The sequence below is a fragment of the Drosophila ficusphila genome, unplaced genomic scaffold (genome assembly GCF_018152265.1).
Source record: "Drosophila ficusphila isolate 14025-0441.05 unplaced genomic scaffold, ASM1815226v1 contig_795, whole genome shotgun sequence".
In the NCBI taxonomy this organism is placed as follows: Eukaryota; Metazoa; Arthropoda; class Insecta; order Diptera; family Drosophilidae; genus Drosophila; species Drosophila ficusphila.
Genome location: NW_025064741.1, coordinates 5,517 through 29,115, shown reverse-complemented (window position 1 = coordinate 29,115; position 23,599 = coordinate 5,517). Strand labels below are relative to the sequence as shown.

The 23,599-nt window shown below is 38.2% G+C and overlaps 1 protein-coding gene across 5 annotated transcripts; it reads right to left on the bottom strand.

Moving 5' to 3' along the window:
* Window positions 1-140: 140 nt before the first annotated feature.
* LOC108098732 lies at window positions 141-23,397 on the bottom strand. Of its 5 annotated transcripts, none has more exons than XM_017201861.2 (10): window positions 23,108-23,397; window positions 17,416-18,154; window positions 3,571-3,677; window positions 3,396-3,510; window positions 2,928-3,273; window positions 2,640-2,854; window positions 2,421-2,579; window positions 1,968-2,353; window positions 1,007-1,905; window positions 141-877 (listed from the first exon to the last, which is right to left on the bottom strand). In XM_017201861.2, the coding sequence occupies exons 2-10, from the start codon at window positions 17,964-17,966 to the stop codon at window positions 722-724; spliced, it is 2,934 nt and encodes a 977-aa protein (XP_017057350.1). In that variant the 5' UTR covers window positions 17,967-18,154; window positions 23,108-23,397; the 3' UTR covers window positions 141-721. The 5 variants fall into 5 exon arrangements, with proteins under 5 accessions (XP_017057350.1, XP_043065239.1, XP_017057352.1 ...); XM_043209304.1 differs by lacking the exon at window positions 23,108-23,397 and adding an exon at window positions 18,426-18,697; XM_017201863.2 differs by lacking the exon at window positions 17,416-18,154.
* Between the last annotated feature and the right edge of the window lie 202 nt (window positions 23,398-23,599).

Sequence of the window (23,599 nt, the reverse complement as noted above, 5' to 3'; positions counted from 1 at the left end):
ACTTTATGTTTAAATCAAATAAAACGTATGCTTAAGAGCGCTGAATGTTTTGCAGAGTATTACAATAAACCGATTTTTTTTATTTTTTAATCATGAGAAAAGCCTCCCAAAGTATTAGATTTAACCAGAAACATTTCCTATTATATTCAAGCATATGTTAGAAAAATTTGTTTATTGAGATATTTTTTGCCAGCTAACTGGTACAGTGGGTCACTATGGGTATACATATACATAATTGGGGCTTTATATATAGTTAATAATTATTTTATATCTGAATGCGCTCTATGATTATAAAATATATGTATTTTAGTTGGTTTTCGCATTGTGTATGCACTAAAATTGTACATGTTTAAATATTTACAGTTATTTTAGCACATGTACCACGTGTATGGGGTTAAATAAATAATAAATTAGCATAAAGCAAGTTGCTTATAGCGATTATAGAGAGAGGGGAGCCGAATGCATGACTTTCTCCATAAGGTTATGAAATGCGCTCTCTGGGCGACGACATTTTAGTGGTTTTACACTCGTTTTATGTGGTAAATATATTATATTACGTATAGCTTTTAACTAGGTAGAAGAGTGTTCTCCGAATACGATTAGACACCATTAAGTTAGTGGGGGGTGGTCGTGGGTTAAGAGTAGAACGTAAATTGCACTAGGCCTTAGATTAGACATAAGCTTAAATTGTCACGTGCTGGAACTTGAATACAGGTACGAATTAGCAGCGGTCGCGGTTGTTGTACGCCTGAACCTTGGCCACCGTGCACTCGAGGGCGGCCCGAATGTCGGCGAACACGGGAACGCCCTGCCTCTTGGCCAAGTCGATCAGGTACGACCGTCCGCGATTGTAGTCCTTGATGGCCGCCACAGTCAGCTGTATAAGTAAAGTATATCATGAGTTTCTTTATACATATGAAATAGTTGATATTATAAGAAATGATTTGGCTTTTAAATAAGTAAATATATCCTTAATCATTTGTTTAACATCAATAGATAAACTCACCTTCTCGCCATTTAGAACACAGTCTTCGGGCAGCATCTGCACCGCCAGCACCACGTTGTACATGAGGCCGATGCAGTGGGCGGCCAGGGTCATGGGTGCCAGGGATCGGGTCTCGTTGGTGATGACGAACAGCAGCACGCGGCTGGAGTCGAGCAGCGACGGATTGTACAGACTCTGGCGGACGGCTACCGGTGGCAGGGACCAGCTGAGCGACTCCTCGGCCACGGTGAGCTCCTCCTGCTCCTCCAGCTGCAGCTGATTGCCGCGGCACTTCCGGCGTGTGCGCACAAATGATCTCTGCTGCTGTTGCTGCTCCTGCGGAGGAACTGTTGCTTGCTGTTGAGCCGCAGTGGTCTGCTCCTGGTTCTGGACCAACTGCTGGATGCTCTCGTGCAGCGCAGGCGTGTGGAAACTCACACTCTTCGACTGCAGAAAAGGAACGGCCAACTCCTGTCGCCATTTGGTGCGCAGCACACAACTTCCGCCAAGATAGACATCGCGCAGATCCAAGCCTCCACCGCAACAGAGGGCATCGCCGGCACTCGCAATGGAACTGCTGCTGGAGAAGACCGAATCGTTGGAGTCACTCTCCTCCTCCTCGGCGGGCACAACCACCGTGGATGCAGTCACCGGATTCGGCTTGGTCTCTATCGTTTTGGTGGTGATTATCTCGGTGGTCTCGATGGATTCCACATTGAGAAGGATCTGTGGCCGAGGGCTTTTGCCCGTCGGTTGCGGGGACGAGGTTCCACTGTCTCGACTGCGACTCAGTTGCTCGAACAGACTCTGTCGCTCCAAATCGTGACCGATTCCACTGCTGCTATTGGACGGAACACTGGCGTTGCTCGACGTTCGCGAAATATTCTTGCTGGCCGAGTAGTAAATGTCCACATCGGGAGCTGTTACAATAAATATCACATTAGTTTTTAATTATTAAATAATTATGCTATAAAGAACCGACCATTGGTGAAGTAAACCTGCGGCGGCGGCACATTGGTGCCCTTGATGGGCGAAATGCAACCGCTTTCGTGGATCTCCTGCTGCAGAACGGACAGATACGCCGAGATGACGCAGAACAGATCGAAGTCGATCAGCTCCTGGCTGGGCAGGATCGGCTGACTGCAGTTGCCGCCATCGGACTCTCCATCCAAATCATCTACGCCAGATTTTGTACTGTGCGTTTGGAGCAATTTCAGCGATTCGCGTTGGTTGATTATGATCTTAGTTAGATTGTCTAAATTAACTAAACTCTGAGCATAGCCTAGGAATAAGAGAGCACGTTTGCACTGTTCCACGGTGAGTAGATCGCTTTGCGGATTAACGCGATCGAAGGCGCCGCGAACGGTACTAAAACAGGTAAAAGAGATTAAGTTAAGTAACTATGTTGAATGGATAATGTGACTGGTTTACTTACTCTAATATAGAAGATATTTTGGACGGTGGATCCCTGATGCCAGAGAGGATATCCTTGGTGCGCTGCAGACCCAATGGTATGTTGTCCAGTACAGGCAGACCGCGACGGGAGACCAGCTCCTTAAGTATCAACTGGTTGCGATTCAAATCGAGGTATTCTCTGCAAGTAAAACGATGTTTATAATTTCCCTCTACTTCGTTTTTAACACTCAATACTTACTGCTGTGAAATAGGCTCGTTGAGGATCTTCTGATTTGGTTTGTACGGATGCAAAACCAACACCAGCTGCTTGCAGTTTTGACCCGCTATGTGTGCCGCCTCGATGGCACCAGCAGAAGCGCGTGTTTCCGAATCCATAACGAAGAATAGTACACGGGCCTTTTCCTTAGCTCGATGCTCGAGCTCGATGAGATCGGGCGTCCAATCGGATACTTGCTGTGTGGCAAAAGAATTTATAAAGTTAGTAAAATATCCTTAAAAGAATTCTCCTCTTTTGAGGCAAACTTACAGGATTGTAGAATGAAATTCCCAGTTCCTTGAGGGCTGGTATGGCAACGTCGGCTCGCCAGGTGGTAGGATTACAGGATCCGCCGAGGAAAACCTCAACGGGCTCATTGCTGGCGTTCTTCTTCTTTTTGGTATCATCCACACTGCTGAAGGACTTGGTACTCCGCAGTTCGGTGCCGTGGTTATCCTGTTTCTTGTTGCTGTAGGCAGGTGATGAGGTGGCGGCTGCTGGTGACTGCAGGTGTTGCTTGGAGGAGCTGGCAGGATCATCCTGTTCCGGGAGCAGCAGTCCCGAGGACAGAGACTGGTAGTCGCAGTACGCCGATTGATTCGAAATGGTTGAAGCTCTGTGGGTTGAAAAATCAAAAAAGGGGGTTAATTAAAACTTGATTTTACTTTTTTAATGGTAAATGCTTTAAATGATAAATTAATGATTGTTTCTTAATCAATTTATTAACGTTTTAGTTACCTGAAACGCTTCAGATCCGCGGCTAGAACACAAAACTGACCAAAAGTCAAGCCATTCGGCTGTCCACTTCCTCCCTTGCGGGCCACTTTCTTGGCAGTCTGCAGCATTTCGCTTACTACAAAATGTAAACTCGTTAGATATCTAATTAAAACCAGGTTATATATTTCAAACTCACTCTGCTTTTGGCTAGGATGGAAGCTTAGCTCGTGGAAGAGCTCCTGAGTCCGCTCGTCGGGCACCACATTGCATCTGGCCTTCGCTCGCCATGCATTCAGAACTTCTCTGTAAGAACAAAAGGAGAGAAATGATCAGTGGGAGCCACAAAATTGTATCTTTGCTTCGGATATAAAAATAAACTGCCCTGAGGTAATCATTTATTGAACGATTTATGACCCGGTTGCACAATTTATTGGTTTATTGGTGAGATTCGGTAAGCTAAAACGTAAAGGTAATAAATTTATATATAATTAAACCACTAAGTAAACAACAGATCAAATAAGGAACGTTTTAATGAAGCTAAATCCCATAATAATATTTGCATGTTTTAATTAATCACGTTGTGGTTGGGCACGACTGTAATTAATTAGGTTATTATTATAATTCAAAGAAATTTATCAATAAATCAAGTGAGTCTTTTGGATTTAATTTTAGAGTGTAATGCCTATAATTTTTGTATTCCAATTTCAAGCTTAAAAGGCGCTTCTGTTTTAAGATAAATAACTCACAAAATGCCCAAATAAATCAACTCGGGAAATTACTTCAAAAACTCGCCTCCTTATTTGGAGGGATTACATCAATGAACTCGCTCAAGGACGCAAAATCTGAAAAAATTCCGAGCTCCAAGTGGAATATATATATATCGAATAAATCGCTATTAATCAGAATCGTACGCCAGTCACGTTTCAGGGGGCGACACATGTTTTAAAGCCACCCGTTTGAGTCATGAAAGCGCGAAAATGGAAAAGCGAAAAACAAAGCCAAAAAGATATTCAGATGGAGAATATTACAAGATTTTCTGTGTGGCAGCGTCGTCGGTTCGATCTGCGTCTTCCGCCTTTTGACAAGATACCGTCATCGTCATCATCGTTAGCAACAGCAACAACAACACCATTGACAATTGCATCATTTGTGCAATGGAAATTTAAATATCGCGTATACGTAGCGTGTGCCAGCCACAATGGGAGAAAAACAGATTGGAACGGGATGGCGATGGCGATGGAGGGTAGCTAAATGGGTAATATTTATCGTATGTCGTCTGAACAAAATTGTTGCGGCGCAGTTACTTGATTTCCATTTTATTTCAAAACTTTTTCCTTTTTTATTTATTTGACTTGGTTCGGGCTTAAAATGGACAACGCAAAAATATATTTCATACACAATGTCGCTTATATTTCTTAATTTATCTTTTGCGTTGTTGACAACTTCCACACCAAAATATGAAATGTAATATATTGCGTAAATAGAAAAAGATTTTATTCCACTCTAGGCTTTTAACTCGAGCGATTGAGAACTACGACTGAACTTAAAATTTATTTTTCGTTTGAGCTAAGAATTATTTCATATAATTGCTGCCTTATCAATGATAGAGAGTAGAAATAGGCGGGTATTTGGTGAAATGACGTCAAGACAAGTGACAAATAGAAGTCGGAAAACAAATAAAAAGCTATAATAAAATCTATAAAAATTTTGGGTAAAGATTAAAATGAGATTAAAATGCAATTTTTTTGAGTTTTAAAATATTTGATTATGGTTGTTTACTCTTCAGACGAATATAAGCTTTTTATAAGCTCAACATCATTTTGATCTTATACTCAGCTTAAAAAACAGACTTCCCTTTTTACTATATTAGAGAACGCCTTTTTAATTTAAGCAAAATCATTGGCAAATCGCTCGTGCAAATATGAAATCATGAATGAGTAGCAACATTTTTGGTTTTATAGCTCAACAAACTTGTCTTTTAACTGTTTAGGCCGCTGCCCACTCAAGAAAAACATAAGCTATGCAACAAAGGGGCAAAGAAACTCTAGCAACCAAGTGACACATGTTGAACAGATCCAAATACCAGGTGATTATGTCAGAGGAAGAGAGTGGCTGGGAAGATATTGTGCTGTCAGCTTAGCTATTTAAAAGCCAGAACATATTTGAATTACATTACACATACATGAATTAATTATGCTGACAAAATCTATGTTAATAAAAAAAGAAATACATACAATTATTTAAAGAGTGAGTGCAGAAGTTCTTTACAATTTTCATTGCAAGAGTTAAGAGAATGTCCGGTGCATTGCCAAAAATATTTGTATTTTATTTTCCTAAAAATTCTTTTATTTTTAAAAACAATTTTCATTTGTAGTACCAATTTGGGTTCTAATCTCTGGCAGCACAGAGTAGCTGGCTAAGAGACAACCCAATACCAAGTGCAGGCGGCGGTCAAACTTGTCTAGATGCCAATTACATGACTGCATCAACCGACTAGGCACGCCCACATCCCCACATCATTCACTAAATTTGGCCTGGCCTCTCTTTGAGTTTTATTTTCTGTTCTGCTGGCCTTCTATTTTTGGCCAGCTTCTGCCTCTGTCTGCGCTTTGTGTGGGTGAAGTTGCGCCATATTTGTTAGGATTTTTCGTGTTTTTGGAATTTTTATGGCAAACAGACCCAGCAGCCGCAGAATTTATGCTTTGTTTACCACAAACACGGGAGTACCAGAGAGAACCATAAAGAGGAGGAGCAACGGCCCCCAGTCGATGATCAAATTTGGCTGTCGAAACATTTCCGGGAAGCGGGGGAAAACTGAGTTCAGTGCACACGAGGAAGTGCAGCATCAATAAAATGAACAGATTTTCGAATTTGGTCATAAATGTGCAAGCAGCTATAAAGACCAGTTTTTTTTTTCTTATTTGGATGTAAGCATGTGTAAGTGTATTTCCTGCTCTTCATAAAACATCAGCTTTGGATTTTAGAGGAACAGGAAAAGTATGATATTGTATCTTTAGTAACGATCTTGTAAAAAATCTTTGGAGGGAATTCATTAAGTCTTTGTCAATATGTCTTTTAAGAAACCCAAACAAATTTAAAGAGATTATCATGTTTCGAGAGCTTGAATTAATAGTAAACAAACAATGCACAGTAAAAATTCCGGGGTTCTTTCCATCGCTGTTCCGAATTTTAGACAGGTCGTTGATTTGGGATATCGGGTGATTCACAAGCGGTATTCATGATGAAATTGTGGAGCGAGATGGATTCTTAGAACCTGACACGATGAGCTACTAAAACTGCGACGAAATTTAGTGGTAAACAAGTTTTGCGTTCTCTTTTTTATGCTGACCAACCAAGTAGAATACCGAATAAACAATGGAACTTACCCCAAGAGAAAAGGAGGTACACATAAACAACTTATATGTGAAATTTGTGGTAAGCAAAAATGTCGGAGAGCCACCAGGCTACCGGAAATACGTTGTGACCCATTAAAAGGTAAGCAGATAAGGCCAACTTATTAAGCCAAGGTCCTCCCGCTCTTTGTCTCTTTATCTCGCCATTGCTTTAGGCCCTACGTGCTGGAGATAACGTTATAACATTTCTACATGAAGACAAGGCAATCTATAGCTCGCCTATCTCTCGATAACGAGACGAAATTGCCTATAATGAAATCCTAGTGTGGTTACACTTAGTATTAGCCATTAGGCCACACAGAGGAGATAAAACGCAAGTATTTGACATTTCAGAGTTGTGATTCATCCGATAGTAAAATATAATCACAGCTGATAAACAAATAAGCATGCAATATTTATTATTTCAATGAATGAATAGTGCCATCAATTAAGGATATCTGTTTCATAAATTAAGCTTATCATTTTTATGCAGCTTATGAATGAACTTTGATATGGCATCATTTTTCTTTTCTCTGCAAAAAGCGGATAGTTCTTTGTCGAACCATTTATCATAAACAGTACTATTTATTCAATGGTTTAAAAATTAATGAAAATCAAGTGTAGTGTGCTTGCAATATCCGAAATCCGACTTTATCCAGTCAGCTTATCAGCAATTTCCGCTGCCTTTGTCAATGGATAAACCACACAAACATGTCTATGGATCAAAGTATTAACCAGATCAGCATTTCCGCAAATGATGAATGGACTTTTCCAAGCACATCGCACACAACAATTTTGGCCCGGAGCCAAGCTGAATGACGTTGCGGTCAATGTACAATCTTACAGATTCCCATTAAGAATTGCATTTGTGGAAATGATTTCATTGACCCACGCTTCTCGACGAGTACCTTATAAATGAGTAATAAACAATTTCCGAATACAATTGAACAAAATGACAGAATGTACATTGAACTCGGCGAGTGAGCAAGGATGATTAAGTGTTGCTAGTTGCAGCAAAACACAACAATAAACACGCTATTTGCATTTAGCAGTTTGTTACCTCAGTGAGGAAGAGTCGTTATGACATCTCAGACGGCTAAAAGGCACAGCATCTATGAGTGGCTAAACATATATTTGCATTTAACAGCTTGTAAATCATTTGAAAAATATTTGAGTACAAGTTTATAGAACACATGTCAAGCACTCGCGGATTAATCAGCAGCAATCTATGCAAAGATAGAACAAAATCTCAAAGAGAGGTGTGTTTCACACTACACTCCTACAAAATGTAACACGTAAATAAAGGGTACTCATTTATTTGTTTAAGGTAACTGGTAATTCTCAATCAACAAGGTACTTAAATTTACTTGCTGTAGACTGTTTATACGATTTATTTAATAATATAAAAATATTAGGTTTTGAAATAATTCTTTTCTCTAAGTGTATGTTTGCACAAGACTTGTGGCGCCCTAACCAGCACACACACACTGCCATTGACTGACTCTCTGTTGGTAACAGGTAGAGCGAGAAAGAGCGAGAGGGGGCGTTGTGTGGGGCTAGAGGGGCTGGGGGAGGGGGAGCTGCAGCTTGCTCAGCGACGACTCGTTTCAATACAGGCAAACAAACACACGCACACTGGCACAACTCACCCGGCAATAATCGATGATGAGGTCATAACTAATAATAAAAATGACGCTTACTCACCAGAGAACTGAAGCCGAACAAAGAGCGCCAGCTAAGAGAGAGAATTTCTCTTGGCGAACAGCTGTTTTTGGTGGGCCGGCCAATGCAAACAATCTTGGCAATACATATCTTTTCTATTTAATAAGCGTTATCTGCTATCTTCCGCTACTCTCGCCAAACTTTTATCAATGAACTGTCTCGAAGCGTAATCACAAGCTCTTTGAACTTTCTGCAGATGTTCTGGTGTTTATCTAAATCTGTGTTTTTCTTGCATTTAACGCTAATGATATCGCAATCGCTAAAAAACTCATGTCAATAAATCACCCCTAATTCCCCTTAATGGGTCAAGAAATATTCGAACACTAATTGACTGTGGAATTTTATCTGCTACCTGTGCGAGTTTCGCTTGGCAATTGGCCGATATTTAGGTATTTGGACACTTAATTGTGTTTGCACAAAAAGTTTAATTTCAGATAAAGCTATGAAATATACAAAAAACAACGGCTAACAAAATTTGGTTGCAATTTTTTCAAAGCAGGGGAGTTCATTGCTCGAAAAACTTTTCTTACTAAAATTTCAGAGAAATGTAAAAAGGAACCAAATCTCAGCAAATATTTTGTAATTGACGATTGATATTTATATTTCTTCAAATCATATTTCCTAAAGTAAGGTCATTCTTTTGTAGTTTTTTTAAACAAGTAAAACAAAAGTTTTAATCTAAATGACTGCATTTCCATTTGTATTATCTTTATTATAATACTAAATATATTTTACCTTGAGAGATAAAAAGTCAATACCTAAAAAAGCTTCATCGAGGCTAGTGAACTTTCTAAATATATCAGCAATGTCAAATTTGACTTAAAAACTTTTTATATTGTACTTCTAGGTACTTAATATATTATTCTCCAGTATATTATCTCCTAGAAAGTGATCGTTTTTTCCAGCAAATTATTCACAGGAATTACCATTTTTCTTGGAAGTAACTATGTTTCATTTAAGCTATTCTTAGCTATTCATCAAGTACAACATTTGCCTAAGTGATGTTCTCAGTTGAGTTAATTACCAGTCACCTTTCGCTGTGATTTTGCGTTTGAAAGAAACCCTACCTCAAGCGTTGCTCACATCTGATTTAATCGGTGGTTTGTTTATTTATAAAGCGTTGCTTGTGCCGGTTGCGATGGTTTTGGCCCCTTTCGAGCAGCGACTATTTATAGAGTCTAGGCAATCATGGCCAGAATTTCCACATCAACAATGCGGCAAGGCGAAGCTTTCACAAAGCAGTTAGACCATCGTCTGCAGAAGATACAAATAGCGTCATCGTTTGTCTGGGAATCGGTTTAGTTGCTTAGTTGTACGGCTCATATCTTGATTACAGAGTCGTTGTCCTATAACCTTTTATTTTTGCTTTATTCTGCGGTTCGCAAGCAACTTCTTGTTTTTCTTTTTTTTTTTAGCTGCCTGTCTGCGGTTTGTGACATCAACGTTTATTTTTAAAGCTCCACACTTTACCATTTGTGTTTCGTACTTCTATATATTTCTTTCGCCCTCTCGCCATGTTTGCATTTATTTATTATTTATTCGATTGTATACCAAATTTGTAGAGCGCCATGATATCACTAGCGAGTAATTTGTTTACCTTCGTAAACACTTCGCCAGTTCGCCAGCAATTCCATCCAGGTGTTTGGCGGCCAGACACCAAATGGATTGCCCTGTATTGGCTAAACTGTCTGATTTCCAATCTTTTTGGGTTTCTCTGGAGTGTACAATGTGATTTGCCCTATCGCACTCGCATCTAATCTAATCGCAACTTCTAATGCCTGAACACCGAAAAGTGTTTCCGAACAGTCGATCTGTGTGTACGAAAATCGATTCGGATTGGCGGGGGAACTCGATTCGATCACGCTCCAGAAAAAGAATATTTGCGCTAAGCAGGGGAAAATTTTGACCATGACTTTCCCCTGGAAAATCGGAGCATAAACATACTTTCGATATGTTCATTATTTACTCTTGTATTTAGTAAACTAAAAGAATTTCGGATTAAACATGTTTTAGTATAGGTGTTAAATTTAATAGATTTTTTATAAAATGACTGAAAGTTTTGTTTTTTATTTTAAAATGGAGCAATCGATGGAATTATTATAATATATAGAACTAAATTTTAATGTATTAAATTATTACTTTTTAATGTAAAAAAAAAAACAACATACAAATGAAGTTCTAATTAAATTTTTTAATTATAGTTATCAACCTTGTAGCTTTAAAAATATTTTGGTCAAACACGCTACATTTCCTGTGGTTTTGAGTTATAAGTGATATTTTTAATTGTGGTTTAATTTTATAAAATAGGTCAAAATTAAATTAAATATTAAAAATAAAATAAATGTTTACCAAAATAAAATATTGTACAACGCCAGACACTAAAAGCTTGCTCTAAAATTATAATTTAACCGAGAAAATTTCGTTGATTTTAGTTGATTAATTTGATATCCGTGTGTATGTAGGTTGCAACCACTGAAACCGCAATTAATTATTTCTTTTTTAAATAGACCGTGTTCAAGTCCGAGGTGCAGACAACACAACTGCTCATTAGAGGCGCAAACAGGCAACTGATTTGATTTCCTCCGTATGCAAGCAAATGCTTCTTTCCGCAAAGTCGTTTTCTTTCTGCCGCTTTTCACTTTGTTTTCAGTTTAGCTATTCAGTCAATGGCTCTATCCGGACAGCAAATGAAATTCCGATTATGAGAAAATTGGCCGCCCGAGCTCACGAACTTTTGATGTCATGGAGGAACAAAAGTCGGAGTGGATTATATTAATAGGAATTACAACGCGAACCAACCAGGGGCGGGTGTCCAACTGGAAGGGGTGAAGGGGGGTCAAGGGGGCCAGAGGGCTCACATTTATTTAATATTGTGTTAAATTACTAATTAAGCGTGCCACTCAAGCGGAAAGGGGGTAGAACTTCGGCTGTAGAATGAATGTTACGGTCGGTTGGCGATGGCGATGGCGATGATGATGATTGTGATTGTGATGGTGATGTCATGAATTATCGTTTTCTGATTGAAAGTATCGAGATAGTGGGCAACCGACACTCGACGACCATCGCAGCTCTCACTGTCTCTCTGGCGGCCTAGAACAAAAGCCTCAGAACTTCGGCCCACGTTCTGTCACCCTGTCACTTTGTCAGTTAGTCTCTCAGTCAGTCCCTCAATCAGTCGGTCAGTCAGTCACTCACTCAATCATCCGCACACATGCTGCTCTAAATGAAGTTGTCATCGACACATTTGTCCGCTATCGATTTACTCCCACTTAAGCAACAGGCAGTGCGTATGAGGTCAACGTTTCAAAAATAAATAGGTTACATATTTCGGTCGACTAACAAAGAACCAAAAAGCCCAGATCCAGGCGATCGATAGCACAAAAACCCACATAATCGTTACCGAGTCCACAAATTTGTTTTTGCGCAAGGTTAGTGATGCGTCGGTCCGCCCGACATCTGGCTTCTATAATGGGTTAACGCAAAAAGCGGAGAAATGTGAGTCAGTTTGAGGTGCGGATGTGCCTGAAGTCTAGGGAATCTGAGGTCACCAAAATCTAGGACTTATGAGATCACAAATTCCACAAAAATTATCATTTATTTAAAATGCATTTACTGAGAATTACGGATCGCTGATTAAAAAAAATTTCTGACCTTTTTAAATAATATGTTAATTTTATTAAGCAGAAAAATATATAGATATATGCTAAATTAATTATTTAAGTCTCGTCAATACAACTTTCCCAGATATATCATTTATTATTTCAAATAAGAAAAACCTAAATAAATTTGGGTTTAAGTAATGACTTTTAACAAATAAAAAGCTATTTTATATATTTACGAGTTTGTTGGACTTGCAAAAAAAAAAACAATTGGATCCCACACAAAATTTGCCCAATCCATGAAAATTATATTCTTAAAGAATTGTTTTGTGTTTTGGCATTTCTTTGGCGGTGGATATATCTTTCTGGGATCTCACATGATCCGATGGGAACGATTTTTATATATTGCCATTAAATTGTTGAGCTTTTTGAAATTTCGTTGTTTGCATTTTGGCTGTTGATGTGTTTGCTTTGTAAAGTATGAAGTAGCCTCAGTTATGGCCCTCAAAAATTCACACTTTCTTTTGACTTTGGATGATGCATATTATTTTTAGAACATGCTTGCGTAAACAAAACGACGCCTGCAAACCAAACAAATAGACATACGTAAACAATGCAAAGCGAAAACATTGTTTAAGGGGGGAAATACAATTAGAAATTTTTTTTTTTTGAAAAATTTTTTTTTGGCTTAATGTACTCCAAATATATCTGGGAATAAGCCTTTAAAAGCATAAAGCCGTCCGGTACTTATTTTCAGAGTTATACGCAATTTAGTGAGGGTGTGTCATATGGCGGACATGCACAAAAGTAAACTTTAAACGCTTCTCCTGAAAAGTCGTGTTTTCAAAGTCGCCGTGCAATGTACAGGTCAGAGATTTTATTTTAATCGAATGCGGTTTTTTGCATTATGTTTGAAATTAAATTCTCCACACCATGAATATAACGGTTTTTCATATTTGTTTGTTATAACATGTTTTTTTTCAAATCAAAGTCAAAAAAATCGTTTTTTTTGAAATTTTTTTTAACCTAAAATTTTTTAATGGAAAAATAATTTTTTTAAAATATGTTTTAATTCATGGTGTGCGCGGTACCTTTAAGTTTAAAGCCCAGTTGCTGTTTTTTGTTTAAGTCGTGATCCTGGACCTGGAGACTGCACGGCGCAAAGTCCTTCCCTAAAAACACGACTCTACATTATTGATCATAAATGGGCTTAATTACAATATTTTTCAAAAAACTTGACTGATTTTTATTGCTCAATAATTACCTAATAACATGCAAAAAGAATCACTAAGATTCATTTAATACCCTTCTTGCAATCCACTCCCAAAGATAGCTCTCATTTCAGGCCTTCTAATTGTATTTCCCCCTTAAGCGCTTTTTAGTTTGCATATTGAACAATTTTATTGGCCGGGGGCATGGCACTGAATCTCACTCTATTCTTCTTGACCATGAAAATCGGCCAAGTGCAAATAAGAGATCTTCAACCAAGATCATCACGAGTCGTGCACGAAAAGTATAACAAAAGGGAACTGGGTTAATATATAAATATTTAACTTCGGGAGTGATTCAATTTTTTTCCTTTATTGAGCTATAAAACTTTCCATCAGAACATCTGATACACGTCGAATACTTCAAATTTTGTGTCATTGCATCAGGCAAAAATTTGTTTAGGGATGACCACATCACTTTGGAGTCAATAAAAATTGTATTTCTTTGGATATACTTCTCCATATCCTCTTGTAAAAATAATGGTTTAGATTATCTTCAATTTGACTCTATCAATTTAGATTGAAATAATAATAATAATAATACTGGCTGAATATGTAGTATCCTAAACAAAAAGGTATCCCCTTTATTCCTTATCAAATCAATCAAATATATGTCAAAACTTTTTGGGAGGTGACAACATCAGTTGATTGGCTCATCCACCGCAATCTCAATTCAACTTTATCGGCCGACATTATCGGGCAATCAATATAGACGACGTAGTTGTCAAACTTCCTGACTTTGGTTACAGCTTGGCCTTTATAAAGCCTTTTGTTCATACTGGAAAGACTATATAAAACTATATAAAGTAGTTCTAATAGACCGCTCTATTCTTAGTGGCTGATTGCAGTGAGCTGCAATCTGCATTCTGCCGAGTCGTTTGCCTTTATTTTTAAACGATTAGCTCAGAGTTGGTTGGGTTATTCGATATTTATGTTTGGTACTGGATGTGTTTACAGCACACGGCTCTCTGCAGTCTTTCGATTAATTGTTTACAGCACGTTTCTCAATTATGTCGAATGAATAATTAATGCGCGCCTTTGCTTAGCCTATTAATGCATTTCCCAGCACATTTATTACTATTTATTTGCCAACGTGCCGCAGTTCCGCAACGAGAATTGTGTGAGAATTAGATGTGCGAGTAATTTTCCTAATTGACTTCTCCCGATTTCCATATCCCACATACTGGCAGTATCATCCACATGACGTTTATTGCAATTTGTAAGGGTTTGTGATTGATGACTGGAGAAAAAGCTTATGCAAATAGGTAAAACCGAGTTACATCTGTTTGGATTCACCACAACAAATTGATTAAAGATCGGGTTTTCATCGGCTTATCATGTTTCCCAGTTTAACATATAACTTTGTTGTGATATTTGAATCGTTACGAATGAGGGGGTTCTCCAATTAAGACACTTTAAAAAATTACAAATCATTTTATTCTAAGAAAATCATTCGAATAAAACCCGGTAATTCAGCTCAACTGAAATATTCAAATAAAATTGCAATTACTTAGAATTCCTAATTGTAAAGCGAGTGATTCGCCAATTGCCGTTTTTTTAAGTGAATAAACCGTGATTGCTGGTTGGCTATTCGATTGCATTATACCATAATCAAGTTAAAAATAAAGCATAATATCACGAATCGGAAAAAAACGACGGGGACAAATTAATATATGTATGTGGGGAACACAAGTTGATAAATGCACTTAACGTCAAGAGGAATAACAAAACAATAAAGGGGAAGCCATCAAAACAAGACAAATAATGCTACTAGAATAATTGACAAAGAATGCGGCATTTGGCTGAATTGAAGTGCCTTTGATAAACTCATCATGGAGACTTTTGCCCGGTCAATGCTTGATTTATGGTTGCATAAAAAACAGAAATAAAGACCGACAGAAGGCGGCTTAATTAAATTAAGGCGAAATAAAAACAAAGCCAAAAGCATCAAGCTCTTTTAATTGAACATTGTTTTTTGTTTCCCCCTCTGTAGAGCACAGAAAGTCTTTAATGAATGCGACGGTCCGTGATTTATGAGTTTGAATTAGTTGACGCATTTTGATCATCTGAATGTGGCGAGAAACGCGAATTGGCCAAGCTTCCAGTGCAATAGACTCTGCAAATCGCCGACACGTGTGCTACACACAGCACCGGCTTACAAATTGAGTGTGTCACGAAGAAGGTCAGTCGGCAATAGATCATGGCTAAAATTAAATTTCAGCCACAGCCATAACATCATCGGCCACGAAGACGGTGGGAAGCAGGAGAGCGATAGCCAAGCCACACGAGTATAGCCAAACATTTGATGAATCGAACTTTGTTCATACCCCGCAGCTAACTTGATGGACTTGGGTGTGGTTCTATCTATCTATCTATGGATCTCTTTTATTTTTAATGATCTGGAATCTTTCCTATGTTATTAAAAATACAGCGATCTACGAGGTATACCGAATTCGGCCAAAAAATCACCTCAATTAAGTGTTGATTTGATAATTATCTAGTTTTGGAAGCAAATAACCCAGTCACTGAGCTGAACAAAATGATGAGTTTTCAGGCGATAAATGGTTGACGAAAAACATGAATAATTAGAGGGCATCCCACGTTCGTGTGGCATTAAACAAAAGCCAAGAGCTGGAGGCAATGTGCTCAATAAATACGTTATAAAAGTGACAATTTGTTGCCTTATTTATGACTTTATTATATGCAAATTGAGACAAATGTCCAATCTACAGCGTGTACTCGATACCAGCAATCGCAATCGCACTCGATACGCGATACTCGATGCTGGTTAGATCGTGTTTACAGCGCGCTTTGACATTATAATGCTTTGTTATTATTTTGAATTTGAATTCCAATTGGCAAAACGCAAAAACAACTAAGCAAATGCAATACACGCGCTATGGAGACAAAAAAAGGAAAATAATAATAGAAAAAAACATCGCACAAAGATCAAGTTCAATGAATTTTCACACAGTGACAAAAACGGTGGACAAACGATTCCCGGGGAGCGGTGGTAATTTCGTTTAATTGAATATTTTTCGTTTTCTGCTTTCGAGCGCGCGCAAAATAAATATAAATATATCAGTTTTAAAATAACGATGACAAAATCTGCCAAGAACGAGCGCACCAAACGGAACGGATCGCGGTTCTCACAGGCGTTGGGGGGCGTGGCAGATCGTGACGCCCAGCAGATAAATCTCTGCCAACAGCGTATTGAACTTATCGGCTAATGCACACAGAGCGGATAATGGCTAATAAAGTGAATAACCCTAAAAATGCCGGATCTTGATTAATGTTTGGGGAGCGTGTGGAGTTCATAAGCCTTAGAAGGATATTGAACCGGAACATTTAAATCTTTTTGTGGGGTAGTTCAGTTCCTCGTTCTATACTCTCTATAAAACACCTTGATACCCATCAATTCATTGAACAACCCATAAACATTTATGCGAATGCCCATTCACATCTGGATTGCTTTTTTTGTGACCTCGGTTCAGTGCAGATCGCTTGACCTACCAATTGATCACCAATGGTCGAGAATGATGAATGGCCAACCTTAAAGAAACTTTTATTTACATCCTTGAATCGCGAATTCCCTGTTCTGTTTCCATCTAAATATTTACTTCAAGAAATGTTAAACTACTATAAACGAATAGTTTGAAGAATTTAATAAAGAACCCTTCATGTTGGGTTTTTTTTAGATATACGTATATATTTTTTAAATGAACCATTGCTTAAATATTCTTTTACTGAGTAATTATTTCTAGACACAATGTTGATAAAAAGTCTTGCTCACCATAAAAACTTCATGGAAGTATTTAGTTGTTTTTTTTTTGTTTATAAAATTGTATGTCAGTTTGTGTTTTAACTCCCTTCTTGTAGAAAAAGCTTATCAAATTAACCGTTAAGTTTTAGAAACGATATATACAGTAAGTAATCAAAAATATAAGACATAAATGAAGTACAAAAGTGTTTGTGCGGTTTTTGTTGGTCTTCGGTTTGTTGTTAGTTGGTTAGTAATGCCCACAAGCCAAACTTAGGGAAAACAAACGGAAAAACATACCCAAAAAACATTTGCGTTATCTGCGCGGGCGTCTGGCAGACATTGTGGACGTTGAGGGTTCGTGGGCGGGCGTAGAGCATTCCGGCGGGGGTGAGGGGCGGCAGTACCGCCTCGTGGAGAATCGCCGACGTCGAGTTGCTGCGGATGGTGGTGTAGGCCCTGTAATGCGAACTGGCCGATGATCTCAGCTCCACCGAGGTGGTGGTGGTGGTCGTCTCCTCGATCTCGTCCTCCTCCCGTTCATTGCTCGACGATGGCGATGGGGATAATGCCACTGATTCTGGCTTCGATTCCTTATCCATGATTAGCTGATGGTGCCGACTGAGGGGCTGCGGGGTGGCGGGTGGCATTGCGGTGGATTTGGCCGTCGATTGTTTACCAGAGCGCAATTTGATAATGTTCTGGCCACTCAACTTCTTGGCTCGCTTGATATTGATGTTGTGGTTGTTGTTGTTGATGTTGTTGTTGTTGGCGGTGCTGCTGGTGCTTATGGCGCTGTTATTACTCGAAGTTGTGGTTGGATTGCTGGCGTAACGATGTTGCAAGCGCATTTTGTTCGCTTTTCAGGGCTCTCGAGTCAATGGTTAAAATTCCGTTTCTTGCATTTGTTTGTCAGTTTCGTTTGGTTGTTGTTTTTTTTTTAGCATAACCTTAGCCATTAGCATAACTTGTCCATTCTGCGATCTCGGCTCGCCGGCAACATTTCACGACGATGATGCGACGCCGCTTTCACTTTCAACTGAAGAATTTATGTGAAAATAAACAATGTTCAAAAAAGCAGAAATAAACGAAAACAATAAATATAATTCAAATGCAGCGGAAAAGGCGTAGAGGTGTGCTCTGTGTGTGTTTATAACGGTATTAGTCTGGCCAAAATAAATCATTAAATTTTATTTCCCACTTTTATGTTGTTTAGCACTCGCTTGGATTTTGTTTTTTTTTTTTTCTGTGTGGGTGCTGTTTTGGCAAATATTTATGCATAAATATAAATATACATCTTAGGGCATTACGTTTTGCACAAATTAAATTGATTTCTTTAGGGGCGAGTGTGTGTATACGCGTTTGTTTTATAAATTTAGAAATGATTTTATATGCCGAACACAGGCGCGGTTTCAATGCGATCGGAACGGAAGTCGGCGGAATAATATTCGTAAATATCAAGAGAGTCCGCAAAGAGACACGCGCACATACGAACACGCACCAACACTCATGCAGTGCGACCGACGGGGCGTATACGCAACGATGTGAACGCGTCGAATGAACGCTGGCGAATGAGTCGCTAAAGTCGGCAGTGTGCACAGAAGTACTTCGAACATATGCGATCGAGAGAGAGAGCAGAGAGTGAACGTGAGAATCGGAGACCCAGTGGGCCAGTGGGAAGAGAAGCCCCGTATCCCCACTCTCTGTCTCTCTTTCCCCCTCTCCCACAGCACTCGTTGAAAACAAACAGCATTCAGTCAAACGGCGAAAATTTGACCACAACTGCAAATTGAGTAGGAAGAAGCCACAAGTTCGAGGCGCGCGTGGGCAACTCTTGATTGTTTAACAATTTTCGTTGACCAGGGAAAAAATCAATTCACACCGCGCATTAATGGAAGCAAATCGATTAGGACACAATTCACACACCAAACAAAGTCCAAATAATACAGTATAGATAAATAAATGATTTAAAGTACATATTTAAGTATTAAGTATAATAAAATGTAATTCATTTAAATTCAAAATAAATTTGTTTTTGAAAACAACATTTTATCATTATAAAAATACACCAAATCTAAGAGCGGCCTACAAAAAATAATTCTTGTTCTTTCCCTTCCTATTTTTTTTACCGTTATCAGATTAAAGATATAAACCATAATTTAATAAATTGGTGCCATTGTTTTTGGCATCGAGACTTTCTCTTTTCGTATGTTTCTTTATTTGGCTTTCTATAGTTTTTGCAATCAAATGGAAACTCCAATGAAAGTCAGCCTAATATACAGTCCGTTTTATAAGTAAGCAGCTATAAAATCACTTAAATAGTAAAATTGAAAAAACGTAATAAAAATGTTCTCAGAACTAGTTCAATAAATAAAAAAAAAAAAAAAGTAAACAAGCTTCGTAAACCTTAAAAAAAAAAAAAAATCTAAATACATCGTTATTTACGGGCGAATGGCTGTCAAAAGGCATATACTTTTCAAACGGACTGTGCATTTACATTATTGCGATTGTGACTCGGGATCAAAGTGACTAAGTCACCTGGGCCACTAACCGATTTGCTCCCAATTACTAATTATTGCGCTTAGTCATGTCCGAAAAAATGTGAATATAGATTGTAGTTGGCCGATTGCTAAGGTGACTAATTGCGGGACTCCCTCGAACTTTCATTGAAACAATACCCAAAGGTATTTGTTACCTTTTGTTAAAAATAGGGCTACCAGGTAAATGTTTCCTTTTCCATTTCGTCGGTGACTGTCAACAGCTGTTTGTGGGCGGGCTGAAGACTATTTGCCAAATAGGTGGCAATATATATGTATGTACTACACTCACCTAAATAAAGAGCGACATGCGAAAAGAAATCTGACTATATCTGCCCGGCCGAAAATTTATTGATGCCGCTCGAAATGGGATTAGACGCGCGTGTAGGTGAACAAAATATCCGCACAAAAAAACTATATATTTTCGAAAAAAATGAGTTTTGAAAAAAGAGGGCGTAGCTACAAATTATAATGTATGTCAGGGTTTGCTCTTGGCACTTGTTTCGCTTGCCTCGAATGCGAAAGTTCAAAAAGATTTGCGCAAATGTCCAAGACGCTTGCTTCGCTGCTTTGTTTTAGGTTTCTTTTTATTATTTTCCTGCTGTTTTTGTTTTGGCCAAAAATACTCAAATGTGCACGGCACCATCGGAGAGGAGATGCTGTCATAGACGCGCCTTTTATGAGCATTTCGCGATGATGCCATTCGGTTGTGGGCCGCCGGGTTATCTCGGGTTATATGGTGGCCATAAATCCATCTAAGCCTAATTAATTGCCCGCCACGGGTTGGAACAAGGTGAAAACATGGGAGTTCGTTTAATTGGCGGTTCCGGATAATCGCGGATAACAATTTTTAATCGAGCAATGACAATATAAGCCTTTGTTTTGGCTTTGTGGTTTCGGGATACAATGTCACTGTATTTGCGTTAACCAAACAGTCAACAGTTAGCGATTGGATAAGATAAAGTAAAATATAAATTTAATTACGTTTTCAGATAAATATTATCAGGGTACTCCATAATAAATACAGCATTTTAACAATGTTACGAATTCAGATCTAGCAATGAGTGACATTTTTAAAACCAAATTGATAACCAAATTTATTCAGTCTCAACCCTACTGCCTAATGGAAATAATGGCTTTAAACGCTGCATTCGATTAGTCGGTAAATTCTTGTCCCACTTTTCGGATTCTGTTTCCCATCCTCTAGCCAAGAAAATTTAAGAGCTCACCTCACCCACGATTTTTTGATTGGCAACCGATTGCCAGTTGATTGACAAATTGTTTGGATGTGTGCGAGGAAAGGCAGGGCCTAAACGGCATATACAACATTTCGGATTCGAATAGTTGTATACCCTCGGATTTAAGAATTGGTTTTAACATATTTTCTTAATATTACTGTTCTTGATGAGCTTGTAAAGAAAATGTCCTAAAAAGAAATGGAGCTCAAAATGCCCAAATTTTTGGATTTTTATTTAAAGAGATTTAAAAACGTAATAAATGCCAAATATTTTTAAACTACGGGTAGAATTCATAAGGCTTCAGCTCTATTTATATTTATTCGTGTTAAGCCTACTGATAAACACCACTCGATTGTTTTTAGACGCTAACATAGGGACAACAATTCAATCAGTATCCATCACAAACACACGCACTGCGGGCTGCGGCCCATGCCCAGATAAGCAAATGGTTGGATAACAAAGCCTACATATATACAGATAATGCCAATCGCAAGCACAGGGAAGCGTCGAGCTTGTACTTGTGATATTTGCTATAAAGTCGAAAAAAAGTTTATCGCACGCAAACAAAAACGACCTTCAGTAATGATGCCTTTGTATTTACCTAGCCATATTAATGTCGCGTCGAGTTCTTATTGCCAATTTGCCATTTATATTTTTAAAAGCATTTCGGTTTCCGTTCTTTTCTTCCTGGTCGGTTTATGTAAAAGTACTGCATAATTCGGAATGTTTTGTTGATATTTGTCCCTCGCACGCTTACTCTGTTCCCGCCTTTATTTATTTCAATTGCGGTCAGCACTGGCGTTTAAATTTTAAAATGAGAAAACCTTAAGCTTTTTTGCACACATGCCTCAGCTTTCCAATCTCGCTATTTCTCTTTGTATACAATGGCTTTTACTCTCTTCTAGAATGCCCTACAGATTGGAGAATATTAATTAAACGTTTATTTTAGCACGGCAGTCCACAAACAATTTGAGCAATGGATAAGTTAAAATAATATTTAAGCACGCAGAAGTACATATGATTCTAGACGGTACGAGAAAATGTAACCTTTTTTTATTGTTTGTCGACAACGCAATTGAAAAGGAAAAAAACAATTTATACTAAAATGATTAACTCCAATTTTAATGTTATTTGTTTAACAACAGGTCATCAAAAAACAAACAAAATCGTTCTGCAGATGCAGCTTCTTTGAAATCGCTTTCTAGGAACAAAACAAGCGTTTGTGTACTTTTCTCGTAAAACAACAAAAATATTTATTTTACTTACAGTGCATTGTTATTCGACTGTTAACGTTTATTAATTTGGTAGCAGTTGTTATTGCTAAAAGTGCATTACTGTGTTACATCTTTGTGCGCTTTTGTTTCCGCCTTTATGACGATTAAGTGCACTAACTTAATTATTGTCAAAGTGTCACAATAGCAAGAAAAGATGATGATCGAGTGCAAAACGAGATATAATAGAAGGAAATGCAAGGACTCTCTATGAAGAACGAGACAGACAGCCTAATTCTTATGTACAGCTAAATACATACATATGTACATAGGTTAACAACAACAATATAGATCAAAACCTATGTATCTGACACTAATTGGTTTTAAACCTATTTTATGTTTTGTAGTTCTTACCAAAAGTGTACTTAAGCATGATTGAAATTGTTATACTAGTTTCAGGACGCTTAACGCATATATCAGAAATTATTTTATGTTTTTATTTATTTCCTTAGCACACGGTTTTTGGGACTGCCGGCTTAAGGTCTTTTTCCCCACTAATTTGTTTGCTCAATAGTTCCAAAGGAAAAGAGACTACTAACGGTTCGGAAAATTAACCTTTACACACGAATCCGACTAACGGACAAAAAAGCTTAGGTCATTGACCAAAAAAGAAACAACATGGTAAAGAGAGTGTGGCGCTCTTTCATTTTCTCTTAGGGGGCCGAGCACGTTTTCTATGAAAAAAACCAACGACGCCACTTTTACGTGTGTGTGTGTGTGTGCATATATGAGTGGGGAGCTCGCACACACTTACGCAGAAACAAAAAACGATTCTGTTATTTTCCTTGTTTGCAAAAGCAACAAAATTGTTATTGCTTTTGTATTGGCACCAAAGAGTCGCTTACGTCATTCATAATAATAAAAACGCAGAGAGCCAGAACAAAAACATATAGAGCGCAAGAGAACGGACGTAGTAAAGTTGTTATTGTTGCGAATATGCAATTACCTGAGGAATAATTTAACCATTTTGTGCATGTTGCGCTCTCCTTTCCTCTCAGCAGTTTTCTTTAATCAATTTTCACGGCAGCCCCATTGTTTTTTGCCCCACACTTTTTCTCACCAAGGAACCACTACACTTGACACGTTTTGGGCGGAAAAAAACAAAACAACTCTTGGTTTATAACAGAGCAAACATGTGGTTTAGTTTACTGTTTATTTACTGTTGTCACATTTTAAACAAATAACTTTTTGGTTTTTTTTGATTCTCTTTTCAGTTTCTAGTTTCTCACACACGATAGTATCGATGTTTCTAAAATCGATTTCTTTGCATCGACTCGGTAATAATTTTCGTCCGCTAGAGGCGCTTTTTGACTGCTAGGGGCGCTATCCTCAACACTGCTGCCACTCTTTGATTAAAAAGGAGTTGATTGTAGTTCACGGTGAAGAAGTGATGGAATTCGAAAGTATTGATAAAAATCTTCGGTAGACCTGCCACTCT

What these genes read in the sequence shown, in the direction of transcription:
- LOC108098732 (XM_017201861.2), bottom strand. Translation starts at nt 17,966, where the DNA reads ATGCGCTTGCAACATCGTTACGCCAGCAATCCAACCACAACTTCGAGT. An exon ending in GAATTTCATTCTACAATCCT is followed by an intron (nt 2,855 to 2,927) that starts GTAAGTTTGCCT and finishes TTTGCCACACAG; the next exon opens with CAAGTATCCGATTGGACGCC. An exon ending in AACGAGCCTATTTCACAGCA is followed by an intron (nt 2,580 to 2,639) that starts GTAAGTATTGAG and finishes TTTTACTTGCAG; the next exon opens with AGAATACCTCGATTTGAATC.